The sequence below is a fragment of the Aphelocoma coerulescens genome, chromosome 10 (assembly GCF_041296385.1).
Source record: "Aphelocoma coerulescens isolate FSJ_1873_10779 chromosome 10, UR_Acoe_1.0, whole genome shotgun sequence".
Lineage (NCBI taxonomy): Eukaryota > Metazoa > Chordata > Aves > Passeriformes > Corvidae > Aphelocoma > Aphelocoma coerulescens.
Genome location: NC_091024.1, coordinates 16,341,360 through 16,360,012, shown reverse-complemented (window position 1 = coordinate 16,360,012; position 18,653 = coordinate 16,341,360). Strand labels below are relative to the sequence as shown.

The 18,653-nt window shown below is 38.1% G+C and overlaps 1 protein-coding gene across 38 annotated transcripts in view; it reads left to right on the top strand.

Moving 5' to 3' along the window:
- The window catches only part of RORA (RAR related orphan receptor A), a 480,592-nt gene that overhangs the window by 282,407 nt on the left and 179,532 nt on the right, over positions 1-18,653 (top strand). Inside the window, exon 2 of one of the 38 annotated variants that reach the window (XM_069026319.1) lies at positions 17,188-17,294. The exons of 36 other annotated variants lie outside the window; for them this stretch is intronic. Coding sequence is in view for 1 of the 2 variants with exons in the window: in XM_069026305.1 (XP_068882406.1) it covers positions 4,878-4,917 (40 nt within the window). In the remaining variant the exon portion in view is untranslated. Of the gene's footprint in view, positions 1-4,846; positions 4,918-17,187; positions 17,295-18,653 lie in introns of all 38 variants that reach the window. One more of the 38 variants, XM_069026305.1, reaches the window with a different exon arrangement.

Below are 18,653 nucleotides of genomic sequence, written 5' to 3'. Positions count from 1 at the left end.
CTTTTTAATAACAAAAAGAAACAGATAAGTTACTGTTGTTAAATTGGTTATAAGTTATTTTTATTTCTATGTTGAACTGTATTTCTATATTGGAAATTTCTATATTTCTATGTTGGAAAGGTTCTGCATTGCAGTTTGGACTCTCTGAAGCATTCTGAGATATTAATGATAAAAGTACTTTGCATGAGATGTTTAGAAAAAAAAAACCAGCAGAAACTTAACACGAGGATCATGAATTCAGGCAGTTAATGTATTGTACTCATCTGTTTACTTGATTTGATGAACCGGGGTGTGATAACATCTACAAGTTTATGGTTTTTACAAGCAGCTGAAGATAGGTTCAAAACCAAATGGACAATGCAAGTATTTGTGTGGGTATTTCATGTGACACTCTGCTTTCCAAGTGACAGTGCAGCTGTGCTCTGGAGGCTGGCGGGCTGCAGTGCATGGAGCCTCTCCTTGTGCAGTAGCTGGTTGCAAGATGAGATTTCCCTTTCTACATAGGAAATACTGCCAATTCTGTGATAAAGAAAAAGGCTTCAATTCAGTGAACAGCCACCTCTTTTTTTTTTCCCTTAATGGCCCACTTGTGGCATAGAAACAAAGCCCTTGTTTGCTTTTAGGTTGCACCAATTATTGATTAATAGTTGTGGTGGTACATAATTTGCCAACTTAAGGCTTTTATATATTTTTTTCTGGAAAGGAATTGCTGTGGTGAAAAGAAAATTGAGTGCTGGAAACTGTTTGGACAGTATTTGAAAAACATAAACATTGGCAAAGAAGGAGGTCTGTTCATAAGCGAAACATGGAAGTGATTTTCTGTCTTGCTGTCAATTAGCGCTCATGGCATACAATCCAGGGAAGCTTGGTAAACTCCAATCAGAAAGGCATTTGGGAAAAGCACACATATTGTTCCAGTCCAGGAGGTGAATGTGGCCATACTGGTGCTGGCACATGCTGGTCCATTCACTGTGGAGGGGAACTCCTGTGTTGTTTCTAGTGCCTGTCGATGGCAGTTGTTTACTTCCCAGTAGCTCAGAGTGAGACAGATGCTGCGTTCTCTTAGCGATGGAAGCTCAAATGACAAGTCAAAATAAAAGACTTGTCCAAATTACTTTAAGACAATAAACATGATGGCTCCTCATTGACAGCATGTTAAATATTAATTTCTCAAACTGTGAGTTTGAAAGGCTTTGACATGTGTCAAGATGCTGACTATTTAAAACCAATCTTCCACAAAAATTTCATACAGATTGAAAGAGTAAATGTTGACTTGTATGACTAGAAAAGATGACTTTATACTCTTTCTGCATTAAAGAAAATAAATAATATAACACAGTGTATTCCCTAGACATAATGTGGGCTATTATTTGAAAATATGTAGCTAGCTCAAATGTTGTTAATTGCCTTTCATTGATGCTAGGCAAATGTTCCTTAAGGTACTGTCCTAGCCAATAATAATACCAGTGAAATGAGGAATGAATCAATGTTATTGCTCTAGTAGTTGCTAAATGCCGTACTTGCTGTGAAAAGAAGAGCTAGTGTAAAAACAAAAGGGAAGAAATAGAATCTGTGCTTCTGAAGAAGGCAGCACTATTCGGTTACCCCTTCTGAGAGCAGGAAAGGGTATTTTCTAAGATCTTTTGATACTAAGGCCCTTTTAGTACTGTTGAGAGAAAAATATCTGACAGAGGATTTAGCTTCTGCTAATCCTTAAGGGACTTGTTTTGACAGACTCTTTATAGAAGATTTTCTCAGTATCTTCTGATTTGTTACAAAAGAGCAATTACTGATTTGTCCTCAAGCACCTTTTTGATGTGTGTTTGTTAATGAAGTTCATGTACATACAGGAATGAGGAGGAAAAGCCAGTTGGAATTGTTTACTGTGAAAAAGCAGGAAGATTTGGATTTTCCTGGATCTCCACTGTCTAGCCCACAGGGTACTTAGAGTCTGGATTTCATTTCATGTGTTATGTGGCCTGCTCAGCAGTTTGTGGAAGGGTGTCTTGCTTTCTTGACTTTCAGACTATGAGCTTTTTGTTACCCTTTCTAAGCATGAAGGCTTTTCCTTGTGTTCAGAGTAATGCCCACTGTTAGATTTCAATCCATATTCTTGTATTTTGCATACGTAACCAGAAAGTCCTGGTTTTTTTATGGTAGTTGTGTTAGTTAAGGGGAATAAACCAGCTCTTTTGTAATGCCTTTCTGTAAATGCCTCTGTGTTGTTTGTTCCTTTTTTATGAACAACTCAAATATCCAACTCCCGTGTCCCTTTTCAGAATCAAAGATGATGCTGAGAATCCACAGAGAACAGCTTGGCCGTGTCAGTTTTCCCAGATTTTATCTGTGGCTCTGCACACGTGCTCATCTTGCTAAATAATGCAGGATAACAGAGCTGTATTACCAATATTGTCTGAGTCTAATAAAAAGTGTCATGCTGTTTTAGCTAAAAAGATCTTGGATCACATTCCCATGATTTCCCAACATTCTCCTGCCAAACTGTCTCGTCCCTGTTCTAGAGGCACTGTCTATGTAGTTGACGCTGTACTTGATTCGTCTGCTGGCTTTGCTTCAGAAAACAACTGACTGTTAACCACTGCTAATATTAATACAGGTTCTTTTTCTCTTCTAATCTGAATAAACCCAAAAATTATAGAGCACGCTGGAGTGATATGAAAATTATGTTTCAAAGGCAAGTTATGTTTCTGGCCTCTAAATCTCTTCAATTTATTTCAACTATTAGCTTTTAAACGTTTTCCTTAATTCTAATGAATGTACTTGGTGTAAAATCAACAAAGTTTGTGCTTGCTGCACAGACTGTTCAGACCATTTTGGTGGCAAATCACATTAACTTCTATCAAACATAATAATGTACTGTTTGTATCTTGGGAGCAGTATAATTTTTGCTCTAATGGTAGAGACGTGCTGAAGAAGTGTTCATCTCTCTATAGTTAAAGTCCTCAAAAATTTAAGAAAACAATTCTCAGTTCAGGGACAATTCAAGTGACTGCCATTAAATATCCCAAATCTCATTCACAACTTGCTTTTGTCAGTGACCCAACAGATGAACACTGTGACAAATACCATGTTTAAATTTCAGGTCTGGTGAATAAATAGGTGTTTCTTTTGACAAAGAACTTGGATTAAATAAGAAAAAATAATAATTATTTATTTATAATAAAGGATAATTTCTGTGATAAAAATTTCGTGTCACAGCTATCTAACACCAAAGAGGCAAGTAAGAAACTATTGAGCCTTTGTTACCATTATTTTTATTCTTCCCTGACTTTCTGCTTTTCGAGAAATTGTAGTTTTTGTTAGACTAAAAAACCTTACAAGACACAGATTGCAGAGCTTATTCTGATAAAGTTGTCTAGAAATCTCTTGAGGGAATGAGCTTCTGGTAAAATACCAGGTATTTCTCACTTCTGGCAGTTCTGGAAATGTTCTGAAAAAAGCTGTTCCTGAACTGTTATGGAAATTACCATGGTGGAGCTGGAACACAGATATGCAAATACCTACGTTTGAGTGAAAAAGTAACTATGAAGAAAAACTGGCATTTTAGAATCTTCAGGGAGGGTTCTCTAATTCTTATGAGGAAGTTAGTAATGTCAAGGGAAGGGGGAGAAGTAGCCTCTGTTTATTTCCAGAGGTATTTGCTTTTAAAATGAAGAAAGCTGCCCTCACACAAAGGTCTGTTCAAGTGCCCACAGCAGGTTTAGTGGAGGAGAGGGAACATTGTGTGTGCATATTGCGCTTCATACAGACACTGACTCTGTTAGCAGTGCTTTCCACAGCTACCATTTTAAAAAAAGCAACTGCTAAATGGAGATGTGAGGAAATGCTTACCCTGTCCCTACTAGATGAAATTTGTCATTTTAAGAATAAAGCAGGGCCCCAGTTCCACCAGGTATAGCCCACACTGAGGTGTGAATAAAGTAGTAGAAACCAACTTAGTATCACTGGAAGCAACTATGACTAATTAATCTTGACCCATTTGTTTTAGTTTGACCCAAAAGTCACACGGCTTTCTAATATCTTAAAGAAGGAAGAGATCAAGAGGATGAGGCCTATGTTTGTAGTTACATTGGTAAAATGTGACAGCATACTTTTAAATAAGGGGAAAATTGTGCAAGTTTATGAGGAAGTGCTATCTGCCATGTATTATGGGCTCTGCAAGCAAAGCTGTGTAGAAAAACCAGTAAGAAAAATAGGTCATTTCCATGTGTGGTCCAGATAGACCAGGAAATGCTGTAAACGCATGATGACCATGAGCATTGGCTCCGCTACTTACAGAATCCTTCAACACAAACAATGGAGTATGTTTATGCTCCATCTTGCTCCAAATTCTGTGACTCTCAGCAGTCTTGCCATCTGACTTGGTCTGGCTGAGGAATTGTACCCTTCAAATTCCTTTTGCTGCACTCACACAGGCTGTGAAGATGTACAGCATAGATCTGTGCTAGTTTGAGTTTGTCATGGGAGCTTTATTAATTTTACAGTAATCCACAGGTCAGTCTCTATTCCCTCTTTGTCCTTCTGAGAGTCAGCTGGCCCTCAGGAGTTGAGGGAGTCACGTGCAGCCTTTCCTTACCTTCTGCTAGCCATGAGAGTCAGTTCCCAGGGTTTCCAGCTGTCTGCTCCCTCTGTCCTCTCCCAGGCCTGGGCTTCTCTAGTGCCTCGTTATGGTCAGACTTTTTATCCTGAACTGCATAAAAAAAAAAAAATTGGAAGAGAAAAAGAACTTTTGACCCATGTTTTTTTGATTAACAATGTTAATTTTCCTTCAACGTACAAAGCTTTTTTTCTGTGTTCTTTCTTAGTGCCTTTATTTTTCGTGTTTCAGGTGTTCATCGGTCTATTACCCAGTGCAATTGATGAGGGGCTTGCTCCTTCTTATGCTTGTTATTCATGAAGGTGTGTCCTGAGAGAGAGTTGGGATGTGGAGTTGGTTTGAACCTGCAGGTCTCCTGCACTGCAAATAAATGGGTTATCACCAAGTCACAGGTGCTCACAGCATGATGGTGAAAAATAATGCAAGTCTTGAGCATTCTGATGATATTTCTAGTGCCATAATTGATTTAAAGAGATTTTTGCTCAGTTACCTCATGAATATTTTTTTCGACAGAACCACTGTAGGATGCCAGTATGCTGAGAATGCATCTTTTTTCATTCATTTAAGAATAAATATTTGATTGTCTCTGTATTTTGAGAGGGCCTCAAATGTCCTGTCATCAGATGTAAAATGTTGATGTTTGTCAACATCAAATTAAACAATTAAAGGAGAAATGTGATTTATCTAACTACTTTATGTTATGCATAGCTTTGGTTGGAAATGACAAAATCTATCCTTAATCTCGAACAGAATTCATTTTGTAAATGTAAGGTTACATGGCATCAAGGCAAAAGTACTGGAAACAAACTGTAATGTTACATTTGTTTAGAGTTTGTCCCTCACTTTATGAGGAATCAGTTTCTAATTCATTGAGTCAGTCCATAAATTACTGATAACACAGGGCATAGAAAGGCTGATTACATTGGACAGAACTTGTAATGGGTGTTAAAGGGAAAGTCTTCAATGACAGAAAATACTGTAGGTTTGTATCTCACACAAATTTTAATTTTTTTACCATGTTCTGCCTAAGAATTGTACCTAGGTGAAAAAGAGATGGAGGACTTGAAAAAATGCTTTTTTGGGGTGTAGTTGATAAATGGTGTTGTGCATAGTCTGGATAGCTGTGCTCTCTTACAGACAGTAATGTTCAAGAAGCATTTAATATATCATGTAGATCAAGCCTTCAAGTACTGTGGACTTTGTATTGTGCAGTGAATAATAGCTGCAGCTTGCTGGGAGAGCAGTGCAATGCAGGTCATGTATTTAGAGCACCTTGCACTTGAGAGCTGAGCTCAAAAGCGTAGCACCAGACTTCCAGAAATCTGCTTGAGTGGCCTTGAACAATATTGAATCAAAATTCACAGCCCTTAGTTTCAAAAAAACCTTTTTTACCCTACAAGGGCTCTATGCTTTTAAAAATAGAATGGAGCCAAAATCATCAAGATATTTATTGAGTTGTCAGGCATCCCAAATTGTTCCATCCCTGCAAGCTATGGCTCGTGGGAGTATCATTAGAAGGATAGTCGGACTCCTGACAGCTAAACATTGTATCTGATGTTTTCTGGAGCAGTCCTTCAAAACCCACAACTACACAGGAATAGTTACTCTTACAGATAAATTGATATAAATTCTACCCATGGAGTGTTTGAGGTCTGGAGCTGCCTGTGGTTCTTTATCCATTTGTTTTATCTTTGAAATATCAGTTTGTGGCAGTGTCCAAGTCATTCTGGCTTTGGTTTGCCTAATATAACTTGAATTGCAGGAAACAACTGCTTCTACAGAGTTAATTTGACAGAAACTGTCTAGACTTGTATTTTTTTTACCATAGTTTGAAGATTAAAATCAGCAACTACATGCTTATTTCCCTTGTCCAATCACGTAATTACCTTGGTCTAATTTTGAAGCCGTCCAGGTGTATGGGAGAAAAGAAAATTTCAGAGTGCATATCTGAGGACAGCGCTAATGTTTTGATTTTAAAGACTAAAATACCGAGCATTTGTTCCTGGATCTTTGTGACTGCACTTTGTTTTTATAATGTAAAATTATTTGGCAGCAATGCAGTTTGCCTAGTAAAGCTACTGAATTAAGAGAGAAGCTAACAGAAATCCTGTGTTCTTATACAATGTCCTGGTCACAATGCTGTGCTTTCGTTTTTGTGACAGTAGCCTTGAATATTCGAAGCAAAACCCAAACAAAACCTAGTAATATTCAGGCTTGTTCTATTAGTTTCCTATGGTTTATATACTTTAAATAGGGATAACAAATCCATTACCTTGATAATTAATTTGTTATTTTCTTAGTGTTTTAGTAGACTTTATCATTTCTGAGGGCTGAAGGCTCCATCTGAATAGATTTTATGAGAAAAGGTGATTTCATTGTAGTTCAGAATAAAGACTTGTTTCTCTCTGCATAAATAAAAACTAATTTTCTGAAAGATAAAATTAATTCAATTACTTGAAAAAGTTATGAATCAAAAAAGGAATAATTTGATGTTTGCTGAGCATTTGAAATGCATTTTGAAAATAAGTCTGAAAAGTGTTCTTGAGTAATCATCCAAAGTAACAAGTTTGGACAAACAAGCGACAACGTATTGCAAGTATGGTATAACTTGATTATTATTGCACAGGAACGTAATTTGCAGCATGGATTTTTCTGCAAATGATGTACAAATCTCTGTTGATAACAGGGATGTATGAGCCATGATGGGGGCAGGGCCACATGTTTTATAGGGTGTGGTGATGTGTGGTGCTCCAGGTGGAATGCTCTCTGCTTGGGGTAAAGAAGGCTGTGTTTGCATGTCTGTGATTGTTTCATCCAAGGAATATAGTATGGCCAGATTTCAGCTGAAGGTATTAAAAATATAATGATCAGTTACACGTCACAATACATTTTAATTTATTTGTATATGTTAGAGAGATGCTACACATTGCAGCACTATGAGGTGGAGCCTGGGAGCTGAAATCTGTGTGTGTGCATTTAGACTTTTCAGACAAAGGCTATTTCTGTTTTAAGATTTTTTGGGGTTTTTTTTTCCAGTTTAAGGCATGCTGTGAGCACTGCTTATCTCAGTGCATTTTTTCCAAACCTGTGTGTCTCTACAGTGGGGCTGCATAACTCACTTTTGGAGTGTTTAAATAGCAGCAATGCCATTGGGGATGCTTTGCTTGAATAGTCTAGGTAGGAATAACTGGGCTTGAGAGGGAGAAGGATTATGTATGAGGCTCATATAGTAGACAATTTCCTTGTGGAGGTATGGTGCAATAAATTGAACAACCCAAAAGCAGGAAATTCTGTGGAACTTGTTCTATTTCTTTGTCTTGTCACTAACAGTTGATTATAATTACTGTTGTTAGCAAGTTACCTGCTGAGAATCAAACCAAGTGAGAGTTCTCTACCATCATAATTTGTAGAGCAAAGTTCTGATGCTGCCTTTGGTTGTGTCTAGACAGACTGCCTCAATCCTTCTCAACCCGCAGTCTCCAGCCTGAGCTAAACTGCAGAGTGCTGTCTGGGTGCTTTTGAAATGTGCTATTCCAAAAGGCTGAATTTCATTAAATAGTAATAAAATGTGGCCTACTTAAATTAAAGGCATATCTTCTTTTTTCTTTAAGCAAACACCTGCTTTCAAGAGGATGTCTGAGGAATATAAAACTGTTACAAAGCTCGAATATGTTAGCCTCTCTTTTATTTTTTGTCATTTTACCTGCTGTGACTGAGAGAATACCAGCTGTTGTTCTGGTTGACTCAATAGTCAGCAGGTCCAATAGAGTTGCAGAACAAAAGTTTTCTCTGTGGATGGTAAAAATTTTAAGTATCCATCTTAAAACCAGCTGATTTTGTTAAAACAGGAGCCATTGGTAGAGGGCATTGAATGCTACTCATTAAGTGAAATCTAGCTTGGGAGGGTTGCTTCATTTGGAAGATTGGTCCCAGCAGCACGTGCAGCACAGGGTTACAGGTTTGGCTCCTGAGGATGACGAAGTAAAGTAGGTGCCAAAGGATCTCTCATTACCGTGGAGCAGAGGGCTGCTGATGCTGGGGAGGAGATGAGCCATCAGAAGTCTTGCTCAGTTGTAATGTGAAGTGATTAAATATTCCCTGCTGGTTGTTAGTTGCCTGCCTAAGTAAGTGTGCTGGGCTTATTTCTTCCCAACTAGCCATGCATCCATTTCCACCTTCCTGAAACCTTTCACAGGTCCAGGGACAAATAAATCACTTCTGGTGTATTCCAGGATAGTCTCAACTTGAAAAAGGATATCAACATGAAGGACAATTGTAGTGTTGAGCTGTCATCCAGTCCCCACAGGTACCATGAAAAATTACAGCCAATAAAATACCATTTTTCAAAATGTGACACTACTCTTAAATTTTTCTTCTGCAATAAATGGGTTGTAGAGAGAATTGCTGTCCACTTGAGTACAAACTACTCTTCAAGTGCTCAATAATAGATTATAGATGACTTGTATTATTAATTTCTAATAGAGTAAATGTTTTGCTTCAACAGTCACTTTCAGGAGTTCAGACAGTAATTTTCTATTCTTTGTTATAATTTTAAAGATATTTCTTATAATAAGAAAGAAAAAAGTTTAAGGTTGAGCCAAAGCTGTCCAAAGCCAAGAAGTCTTGTGTTAAAACAGAAATAGATGTCATAATTCAGCCTGTTATGCTTTAGTAAAGGTCGGTGTGTGTAAATTTCCCATTGTTTTGAATGTTTCTTAGAGGACCACAGCAGTTAAAAAGCTTATTGTGATTTTGAGTACCAGCCTAATAATTAAGAGGTACATTTGTCCGTATCCCAATTTTCTAGATCTTGAAAATATTAACATAGTTTTAGTAGGAGTTTTCTGTGATATTGCTTAAAACTGGTTAAAAAAAAATACAAGCAAAATGTATATCTGCAGTTCCTAGAATTTGAACATGACTGGTATTTATACACTATTTATGCATATGTATCCCCTGACTATTGGTACCAAGAACATCATTAAATGTAAGGGATTTGTATTCCCACATGGAGAGGTGAAAAGACAATTCTGTGAGGATCTGCTCTATAAATATTTCGACAGCAACCGGGTGAGAATTTTCTGTCCGACTATGAATTATATTTTTCTTAATAGACTCCAGCAGGCATCTGTTGTTGGTCATTCATATCTTTGTATTTTAGACATAGTTGCATTTTTGTGCATAAATCAGGTGCTAAAGGCTTTCCTGAAAAGGTTTTTGAAAAGACACTGATGACTCCTGTGAGAGTGGTACAGCCCTTCATGTGAATGATATTCTACCATTGTTTACTGTTATTAGCAGAGCCTGTGACTGTAGCTCTGAATACATTACTGTGCCAGGCTTTCTGCTACCCAGATGCCTAATTCTTAATATCAGAAATAGAAATCAACACAGAGAAAAAAATTCTGAATTGTTACTGTGTAGCTTAAGGTCTTCATGTAACAGAGTAATTTGTTCTATATCCAGTATAGGAGGTCGGAGTTAAGTGGTAACACGCTGGTGCCACTGGTTTGTTACTAAGTTCATAAATAAATTGCTGTATTTCAGATATGACTTAACTACTGAATACATGCTGCAGGTGACCCTTTACAGCTCGCTCTCCTTCACTGGAGAGACAACCACAACAAGAGTAGGAGAGCAAAGCCTGAAAGGATGAGGTGTGATATTGAGCAGAGCACTGGAACGGATTGTAGTGTTCAGCAAAATGGGAACGTACTTTGGAATGGTTAATGTCTCCAAACTAAGCAGTTCGAGCTCCTGTACAGACAAAAGCAGTTACAGCATTTTAGAAGCATATTTACATATAAACAGCTTTCCTCAGTTGATTTAAGGAGCCTAGAAATACTTTCTCTTTCCCCCACTCCCATCTTTCATCCGCAGTTCTTTTTTCTGAGATTTTTTTGTACTCAGAGCAGAAAATGCAATGGTTGGGGTTTTTATTTTAGAGCCATTTTCATTATTTTAGCCTTATAAATGTGTTACGCTGCTGTTATTAGAAAATGTGATATGTCAGTTAACAACAAATTGGGCTTTATCTGTGTGTGGTACTGCAAGAATACCCATTTATAAAGGTGAATAATCTAAGAGGGTCTTATGATGATGGACTTCAGTTCTGGTTTAAGGTAGAAACTAACACAGTTCTGTGTTGGCTTCAGCTTCCTCTTGTCTCTGAAAAGCTGAGCCATTAAATCAAAATCCACTGAGTTTGGAGCTCTGAAATAGGATATACTTGAAGCTGTTAAGGACACTCATGTTCTGTTTCTCATGAGTTTGGCTCAATGCTGTGAAGAGACAGCAACACGTGTGTACACTTATGCATGTACCAGAGAAGTCCAGGAGATAACTGTGATTTGCAACATCTTTGGATTAAAGGTATTTTAAGAATCTGTGCTGCCAGAGCCAGGTGTTAATGTAGTGCAGGTTTTATTTAGTTCTTTGTAAATGCTTACAAAGTATGTCTGTGAAAGCAAATTGATGCAAAAGATGGTGACTTTTTGCAGGTTCCTTGTGTCAAGGCCCTTTGAATTTCTCACTTGGTAGTTTGTGTGAATTATTGTTTCTTCACACAACATAACTTACATAGGTGAGCACAGGAGTTCACATTTTAACAACTTTTGGACAATTTTGAAGGCAACATAAACTGTTGCAGCTTGTTGACCAACATGTACTTCAGATGCAAGCTGACACACAGTTCTAGTAAAGGTCCATTTTGCTGGATAGACATGATTTCACTTTAACATTGCTACTACATGTGCAGCATTCAGAAGGAATGGTGGTCTTTTGTTCATACCTGTGGTGAATTAAGGTTGCAGTATGGGCAAACTGTCCTCTCAGCAGTTTAGTCGAGAAATCAGCTACAGACATAAACTGATCAGAAGTTATGTGGCCTTCAGCTAATTCTTTATAGGTATAATGCCTCAGTAGGAACACAAAGATTTGCTTTCATCTTCTGTATTAAAAATGTCTTAAATACATTTGCAAGAGGTTGTGAAGCACACTCAGAGGCACTTTCCATAGGTAATCTGATGTGCAGGGATGGCCCTCAGTTCCCACTCAAAGTGCAAACTTAATAAATACCATCAACAGGTTGATCGGTGGAGAAATCTTCATTCCTCTTGATGAGTGAAAAGCGCGACAGAAAATGAAAGTCAGTTCCTGAGGATCCTGCAGTTAAAGATGTTGGAATGAAAGCCAAAGCATGCTGTGCATTTCTTGTAATGCTATAAACAATCTGAATGTGATGTTATCACCACTTGTTTCAGGCAGTGTTATTTTGTGTGTGATGAAAATACTTTGGAGGACTCTCATTAAAGAATAAGAGGCACGCTGAGTTTATAAGGCAAGTGTATGAAATGGATAAACTGTGACGGAACCCAGGTTATTATTGAATAGACTAGATTACTGTGGAAGCTCTGGAAATTCCTCCATGAAGATTGTTCCTGTTGAGTATGTGAGTGGAAGTGTATTGGGACATGTGGTTCAAGGCGCTTTGTAATGGTTTCAAGTTATGCTGCAGCCAGTCTTCGGAAGAGCAGAGAATGGCAACTGAACTGGAATACTTGATTTCAGTTGTAGCGCCCCGTTGTTTTTTTTTTCTTTCCTTTTTTGACCATGAAAAAGCTTGACACTGTTTTAACAAAGGACCTTCTCCATGAAGGGTTTGGTTGTTACTGTATTTGAAATAGAGAGCGAGGGAAGGCAAAAGAAATACCACCAAGGACTGGTGCCTGTCCTTGTGGCTGTACCCTGAGCACAAGTCATTCAACTCCAGTGAGAAGCACTATCAGTTTGTGCAAGCTGGGAAACAAGACAGCCTGACTTCCAGTGTATTAGTTCAAGTGGGCTGCTCGCATGAGCATAGTTCAGACACTCTAAGGATATCAGAAATCACTGTGACTTTTCTTATTTTTTTTTTTAACTCCCTCTGATTGTTTACAAAGTTAAACCAAATAGTTAAGTAGTTGGATAATGAAGACACACACTTTTCCCTTTATTAAATCATAAATATCCTAGTAAATAGCTTTATATAAGTAGATTGATACAGTCACCTTGAGTATGAAAATGCTTTTTGCTTGATAGTTGATGTTTTTCCCAGCCACTCTTTCTATCACATCTTGGGAAATGAGAAGAACATACTGCCTGTGCACATAATGTATTTGGCAATCTGTTCCTGTTTATCAGTACAATAACTTAATGGAGAGTCAGACAAAGTCTTGTTAAAATAATGCTGAGTGACCTTTGAGAATTGGCACATTTTGCTTTATATGCTTCTCTTGGTAAGATATTCATGGATGGCACAGATTCATCTAAAACGTATTGCTGTGCATATATTTAAGTGCTCAGATTATTGGAGCTGAATATTTTGAATAGCTGAAAAATTTTGTAAAAATACAGGGGTTTAATTCATATTTTCTATTGGGTGGGGAAAAGGGTGAACATATAAAATAACCCATTTGGTTTTATTTTCCTATAGCATAGTTATGAAATTTTCTGGTAATAGTCTGCAGGTAGGGTAAGTGTTCTGAATTTTCATTTGTAGCTGTTCTGTGATACAAATATATACATGTGTGTGTCTTAAATACAGTTATTGTGCTTGTGCAATAACCATTGGCTTTAGGGAACTGCTGTTTATCTTCTCAGAAAACATGAAAGGAGAAAGAGGAGTTCATAAAGCATTGTTGTTTTCTTTTGATACAACTTGCTCCAGGGAGTAGAGAGGAATGTGGAAAACAGGTGTCTCACAGATTTCAGCAGACATTCTCGTTATATTCTCTTGGCTCAACAGATGAGTTCCAGATATCCATAAAGCTTAAATCTGTGATCTAGCTCAGAAAGGCCATTGCACTGAATTTTCTGTGCAGATTGAATCGGAACATAAGTGTGAGAAGATGTTTAGAAATACCCGGGGTTTTTTTTTGCATTGGAAGGGTTAAATTCCAGTACTGGGTAGTTCTTTATTTAAAGTTTCCTGCAGGTTTTTCATGTTGCTATAGTGGGAATGGGAGTAGTGGAGGAGGAGATGGACTCCTTTGAAAGAAATTAGAGGATTTCTCTGAGAATTGCCTTCTCGATGGGCCTTAGAGTTCCTTCCATCTTTTTATTATACCCCAGAGTATATGGGGTATAATATATGACTGTATATGAAGCATTTAATCCATGTAAACCATAGGGAGAAAGAGAGGACTGGAAGTAAATCAGTAGCAGAAATGTCAGTTCATTGACAGCCTATCAGTAAAATGTGTGGTGTGAGTTCTGGTTTGGATTGAAAAAATTGGTTTCATTCCTCAGATAGGAGACCATTGTACCTCCAGTCCAAACTGAGCAATGTAGAGTACAGTTGTTCCTGTGTTTATTGTGTTTTTACTGCAAGTATGGAATGCACAGGGATCTCCCAAGAATGTTGCTGCAGCACAGGTGCAGTTCGGGCCAAGCACTAGGTAAAAATGAACCATGTACACAGCCCCTGTGGATATCCTAAGTCCCAGGGCATGGAGCCTCCTTCCAGCAGTTCTCTTCCAATAAAACTGCGGCCCCTCGAGGGCTGCAGTTTGGAGCACTGTGAGCTGCTTTTTGCCAGCCTCTGCAGGAGGAGGAGGGATCTGTTTTACACTTCCAGTCTGTCCGGATGCAACACTTGTTCCCCACATCCTTGGGCATGCCCGTTACTGAGGGGGTATAAGCACAAATTTAAAGCCTGTAAGGAACTGCCACACTTCCCAAAAATTCTACCATTTTAAATTGCTGTGTAAAACACCATTGTTCAGCAACAGGCTGTTGAATCATGTGCTGTCACATGCAATGGAAAAAACAACAAATCAGTGCTGTGAAAATCCCATATATCTTCAGGATTTGATTTTGTCCAAAATTATAACATATTTTTAGTTGTAGTCAAAAGAGTTTATTGGGCTGCACTTCTGGTTAGTCTGATGTTTCACTTCAAAAGGAAGTGCTGCCCACATCACTGATTTTGGGCTATGCATTTAATGATTAAACATTTACTTAATAATATTGTTACATGTTCCATGAATTACTTTTGGGAGAAAGTGTTTGTGGGTGTGAGAAGTATGTGGGTGCTTCTGTGTGTGAGGTCAAGATTGCTACTGAGATTACTTACATCAATTGCATATGGATGTCGTGCATGCAAAGCTAAAATGTGGGGGTGTGTGACAGTTAAAAATCTGTCTGCTTTCAGAGGCTGATAGCTGCATTCAGCAAAAACCACTGGTTTCTGGTCCTCTGGGCAGTGTGGAAATTGCATCTGAACTTAGTTTTTCCATGGGTTTATTTCTTTATTTGGGACTTAGTTTGGCTCCAAAATTTGAACGTACCCCAAGACAGCCGCAGTTTTCTTCGTGCAGTACCCAAAGGTTTGATTCTATAAATCAGCTCAAAGGTGACCCAAATCAGCTCAAAGGTGACCCAAAACTAGAAGTTTGACACAGTTTGGGTTGTGGTGAATATCTGGGACTTCAGCTTTATCACGATGCCTACAACCAAGGAAAAGTAGCATGGTTACAGATGTCAGAGAGTTTCACTAAATTCCGGGTTTGAGTTCATTTAAATTGATTGCTATTCTCTGCTTGTAACACAGCCTTGTCCTGTACGTAGTGTACTTGATTCTCATTAGACTTCATTCAAGGGGAAGCTTTGAATTTTGCCATAGTTAAAGAATCAGAGTCCAACAGATTGGTTCATATTAAAACATAAATTTCATCTCCGAAAGTGAAATACTGCAGAGGCACCACCAGATTGCCACCAGAATGCCAGCTCAGCACTCACAGTCAAAGAAATGAATGGTTAATGGCCTTAAATATTTTACCTAATTCCCTTTTGTCCCGCTAGTTACTTCAAACATGATTATAATTTTATTTTTATTCATTATTACTAAGCAGCTGGTATAAATTTTACAGGGAAATAGTTGTAGCTGGTTGTAACTCATCCAATTAGAACTGTAGGCTTTTGTAGAGTGTGGAGATGTCTCATGTTTTGTGACTTTGCTTTATGGAAACTAAAGAAACCCAAGTGAAAAGGCTGAAGTTGTGCCATACTTAAGATTATTTGGTTTATGTTGAATAGGCTGAGACTACTTTTGGTGCCAGACCTGCAGTGTGTTCTGAGCAAGGCTGAGAGCCCCTAACCTTTAGAGCTGAAACTGGTGGCCAGGGTCATGGTATAATGACCTTTTGGTCTAAAGTTGGACAGAGATGTTGGTTCTGGGTGGTTTAATCTGGGGGTTTTATTCTTTGCGATGTTTGCTGGTTTGGGGTTGAGATTTTTTAAATGGCGAGAGCAATTTTGGGGACCACTTTCACTCCCCCAGTCAGTCACTGTGTTAGTAATGTGATAATGTCAGCTAGCATTGATAAGTGAGCTTGTTGCCAGGATGGTTGTAGAGATTTCTGTCTGTCCTTGTTGCAGACGTATGGAAAAAAATACTTGGTTTAACCATCAGCGGTTACTTTAACGAATGAGCCCTCTTGTCGTGCAGATCTTACACGTGTCTGAGATGTAAGCTCTAATGATTTTCTTATTAGATATGTTGTCTATTCAGATTATCATTTGCTTTTGCCCTTTTGAGGTTTTTAGTCTTTTCTACTGTTTTTTGGATTTCGTTGTACTTAGAATTTTTAAACCCACAGATTATCCGGTGTTTATCAACCCTTGTTGCTTTGGTGCAGCTCTCTGCTCTGCCCTCCCCCTGTCCCAAGTGGGGGGGGAGGGGGAAAATACCATTTTTGTTCTGGTGATTAGTTTCAGGCTTATGGATAAATATTTGTAGTGAAAAAAAGTGAGTAAGAGGCTGCTGATTATGCAGCTTCTGTCAGTTCCCTGAATACAGTAAGGAACAGAAGTAAAAACAGTCATGGTGGTATAACTGCCTCTGTGCTACAGTTTCTGATGGTATAGTACTGTGGATAAAGAAAAATGGAAAAAAAAAAAAAATCACACCTCTAACCAGCAATGCTCTATGGGCAAAAGTCAGGCTGGACTCATTCGGGAATAGGTGTAGTAGAAACCCTGCAGTATTAGTCATTCTTCAGCTCTTTCAACCTAAATTGAATAACATGAAAGTAGCAGAGTATTTCCCCTTACTCATGGTGTAAATCTCGATGGAACAGCTTATGAGAATTTTACATCATATATACAGAGCACTTTGGTCAAATCAAAACATAAATCTTTTTCCTCATTTCCAAACTAATCTATGCCATGGGATAGCTATGATTTCTTCAGCTCTCTTGCAAACCTCTTTCAGTTTAGAACTGTTTGTCTGTAAGGACATCAGAGGGCTGCACATGAACTGTATAACCCCTGACTATTTGCTTGTCCTGGGACGTGCTTTCCACAGGGTGCTAATGGCCCTTCCAGTATTGCTTTGTTGCTGCCCAGCACAGGGTAGGTGTGAGTGACAGTTTTTATCGCAGAGGCCCATAATAATAAATCTGTGGGAATTTTGTTTTGTGGTTGTGGGGAAAAAAATATTGGAAGGGATGAATGTTTCAAAACTGTCGTAATTGATTAATATTTTCACTCCTTTATCTGTTCTGTTGCCATTGCAAACTGATTCATAAAAGACAAGAGCTCAGACAGATACTGACAAAGAACAGATCCCATCTGGATTTTCTGAAGTGCTTTGCAGTCAGGAGGTGGCACAGGCACAATCCTGGTTATATTTTCAACAGTACGTGAGTACATCACATTAAAGTTCTTGCTTCCAAAATGTGGTCTTTTACTTGAAGCCGAGAATTAGGACATTTAAAGCCATTACAGACTGAAGGCAAATACTGATCTAAAATGATACTTCTGACATTGACAAATTTTTACTTAAATACTTAATGAAATATTTCTGCTGTTTTGATTCAGCTGATTCTCACTGCCCATACATGATTATAGTAAAAAGGGTCTTCTGCTGTTTTTTGAGCCTGCCTGGTTCCTGCAATACTTAGTAATTGTAGGGAAAGAAAAACCAAATACAACCCAAAAGAAACAAAACCCCCCCACCCTATCCGGTCAGCTTTTCAGCCACAAACAGTTCAATAAATTTTTACCTTCATGGTGTACGCGGTATACTAATGTATCCTTGATGAGTGACAGTCATGCTCTCTCTAAAGTTGTCAATCTGTAGCTACATGGGGGTTTTAACTACAGCAGAAACAAAGTTTAAGCAACCTTATTTTAGCATTTCAAATCAATAAAATGTGTGCAGTGAAATTTAAAATCAGTTTTTCAGGTTGCTTTCTTTTTTTCCACATTATGCCAAGATGCAGATGCAGCTCATTAGTCTTACCAGCGTTGCAGAGTCTTGCAATCAGTTGTGCAGCCCTGCAGAACAGCACTAAACTCTTAAATATTATTTTATTTGTGTTTTATTTGTGTTTACTTGTGTTTGTTTGTTCAGGGGTGCAGGGCAAAGAACCCTTCATTTTCCCCCATTACGTAGATGCCAATATCATTGTGCTAGAAATCTGGTAGAAACAGCTAAGCTTTCACAAAGATGTGCCTCAAAAAACTGTCTGACCATGTTGTTATCAGTTTCATTATGACATTTGATTTGTGGTTTTAGGGTCTCATATTAAACAGCAAATATAGGAGCTTTGCATATTTTTTCTGTATTCAATACCTGCTAAATCTGTTGTCTCACTTAGAAATTTCTTCAAAGGCAAAAAAAAAATTTTTTTAAAAGAGTAAAAAATTAGAAGTTAATGTTCCTCACAATGAGCTAATGCAACAAACATCTTAAACGCAATTTTGAAATATTGCTTTCTTTGGGTTTTTTTCGGAAGGAGTGCCTCTCCTAGTAATCTGCTAGGTAGAGCTGGGAAGTACCTTGTGCTTGTGCCTTTTTATGTGCATTATGGCATTTCGATGGAAGCACAGAGAAGGGTAAACCTAAACCCTTCCTTTAAGAGCAGTTTACATAGGGGGAATGATGCTGATGCTCTAATCACTGCTTGCTTAGGATATAAAGGAGATTAAATGGTGGCAACATGCAAAAGCTCAGAGAATTCCGAAGGCTTGTGTAGCAAACAGGAATGCTGCT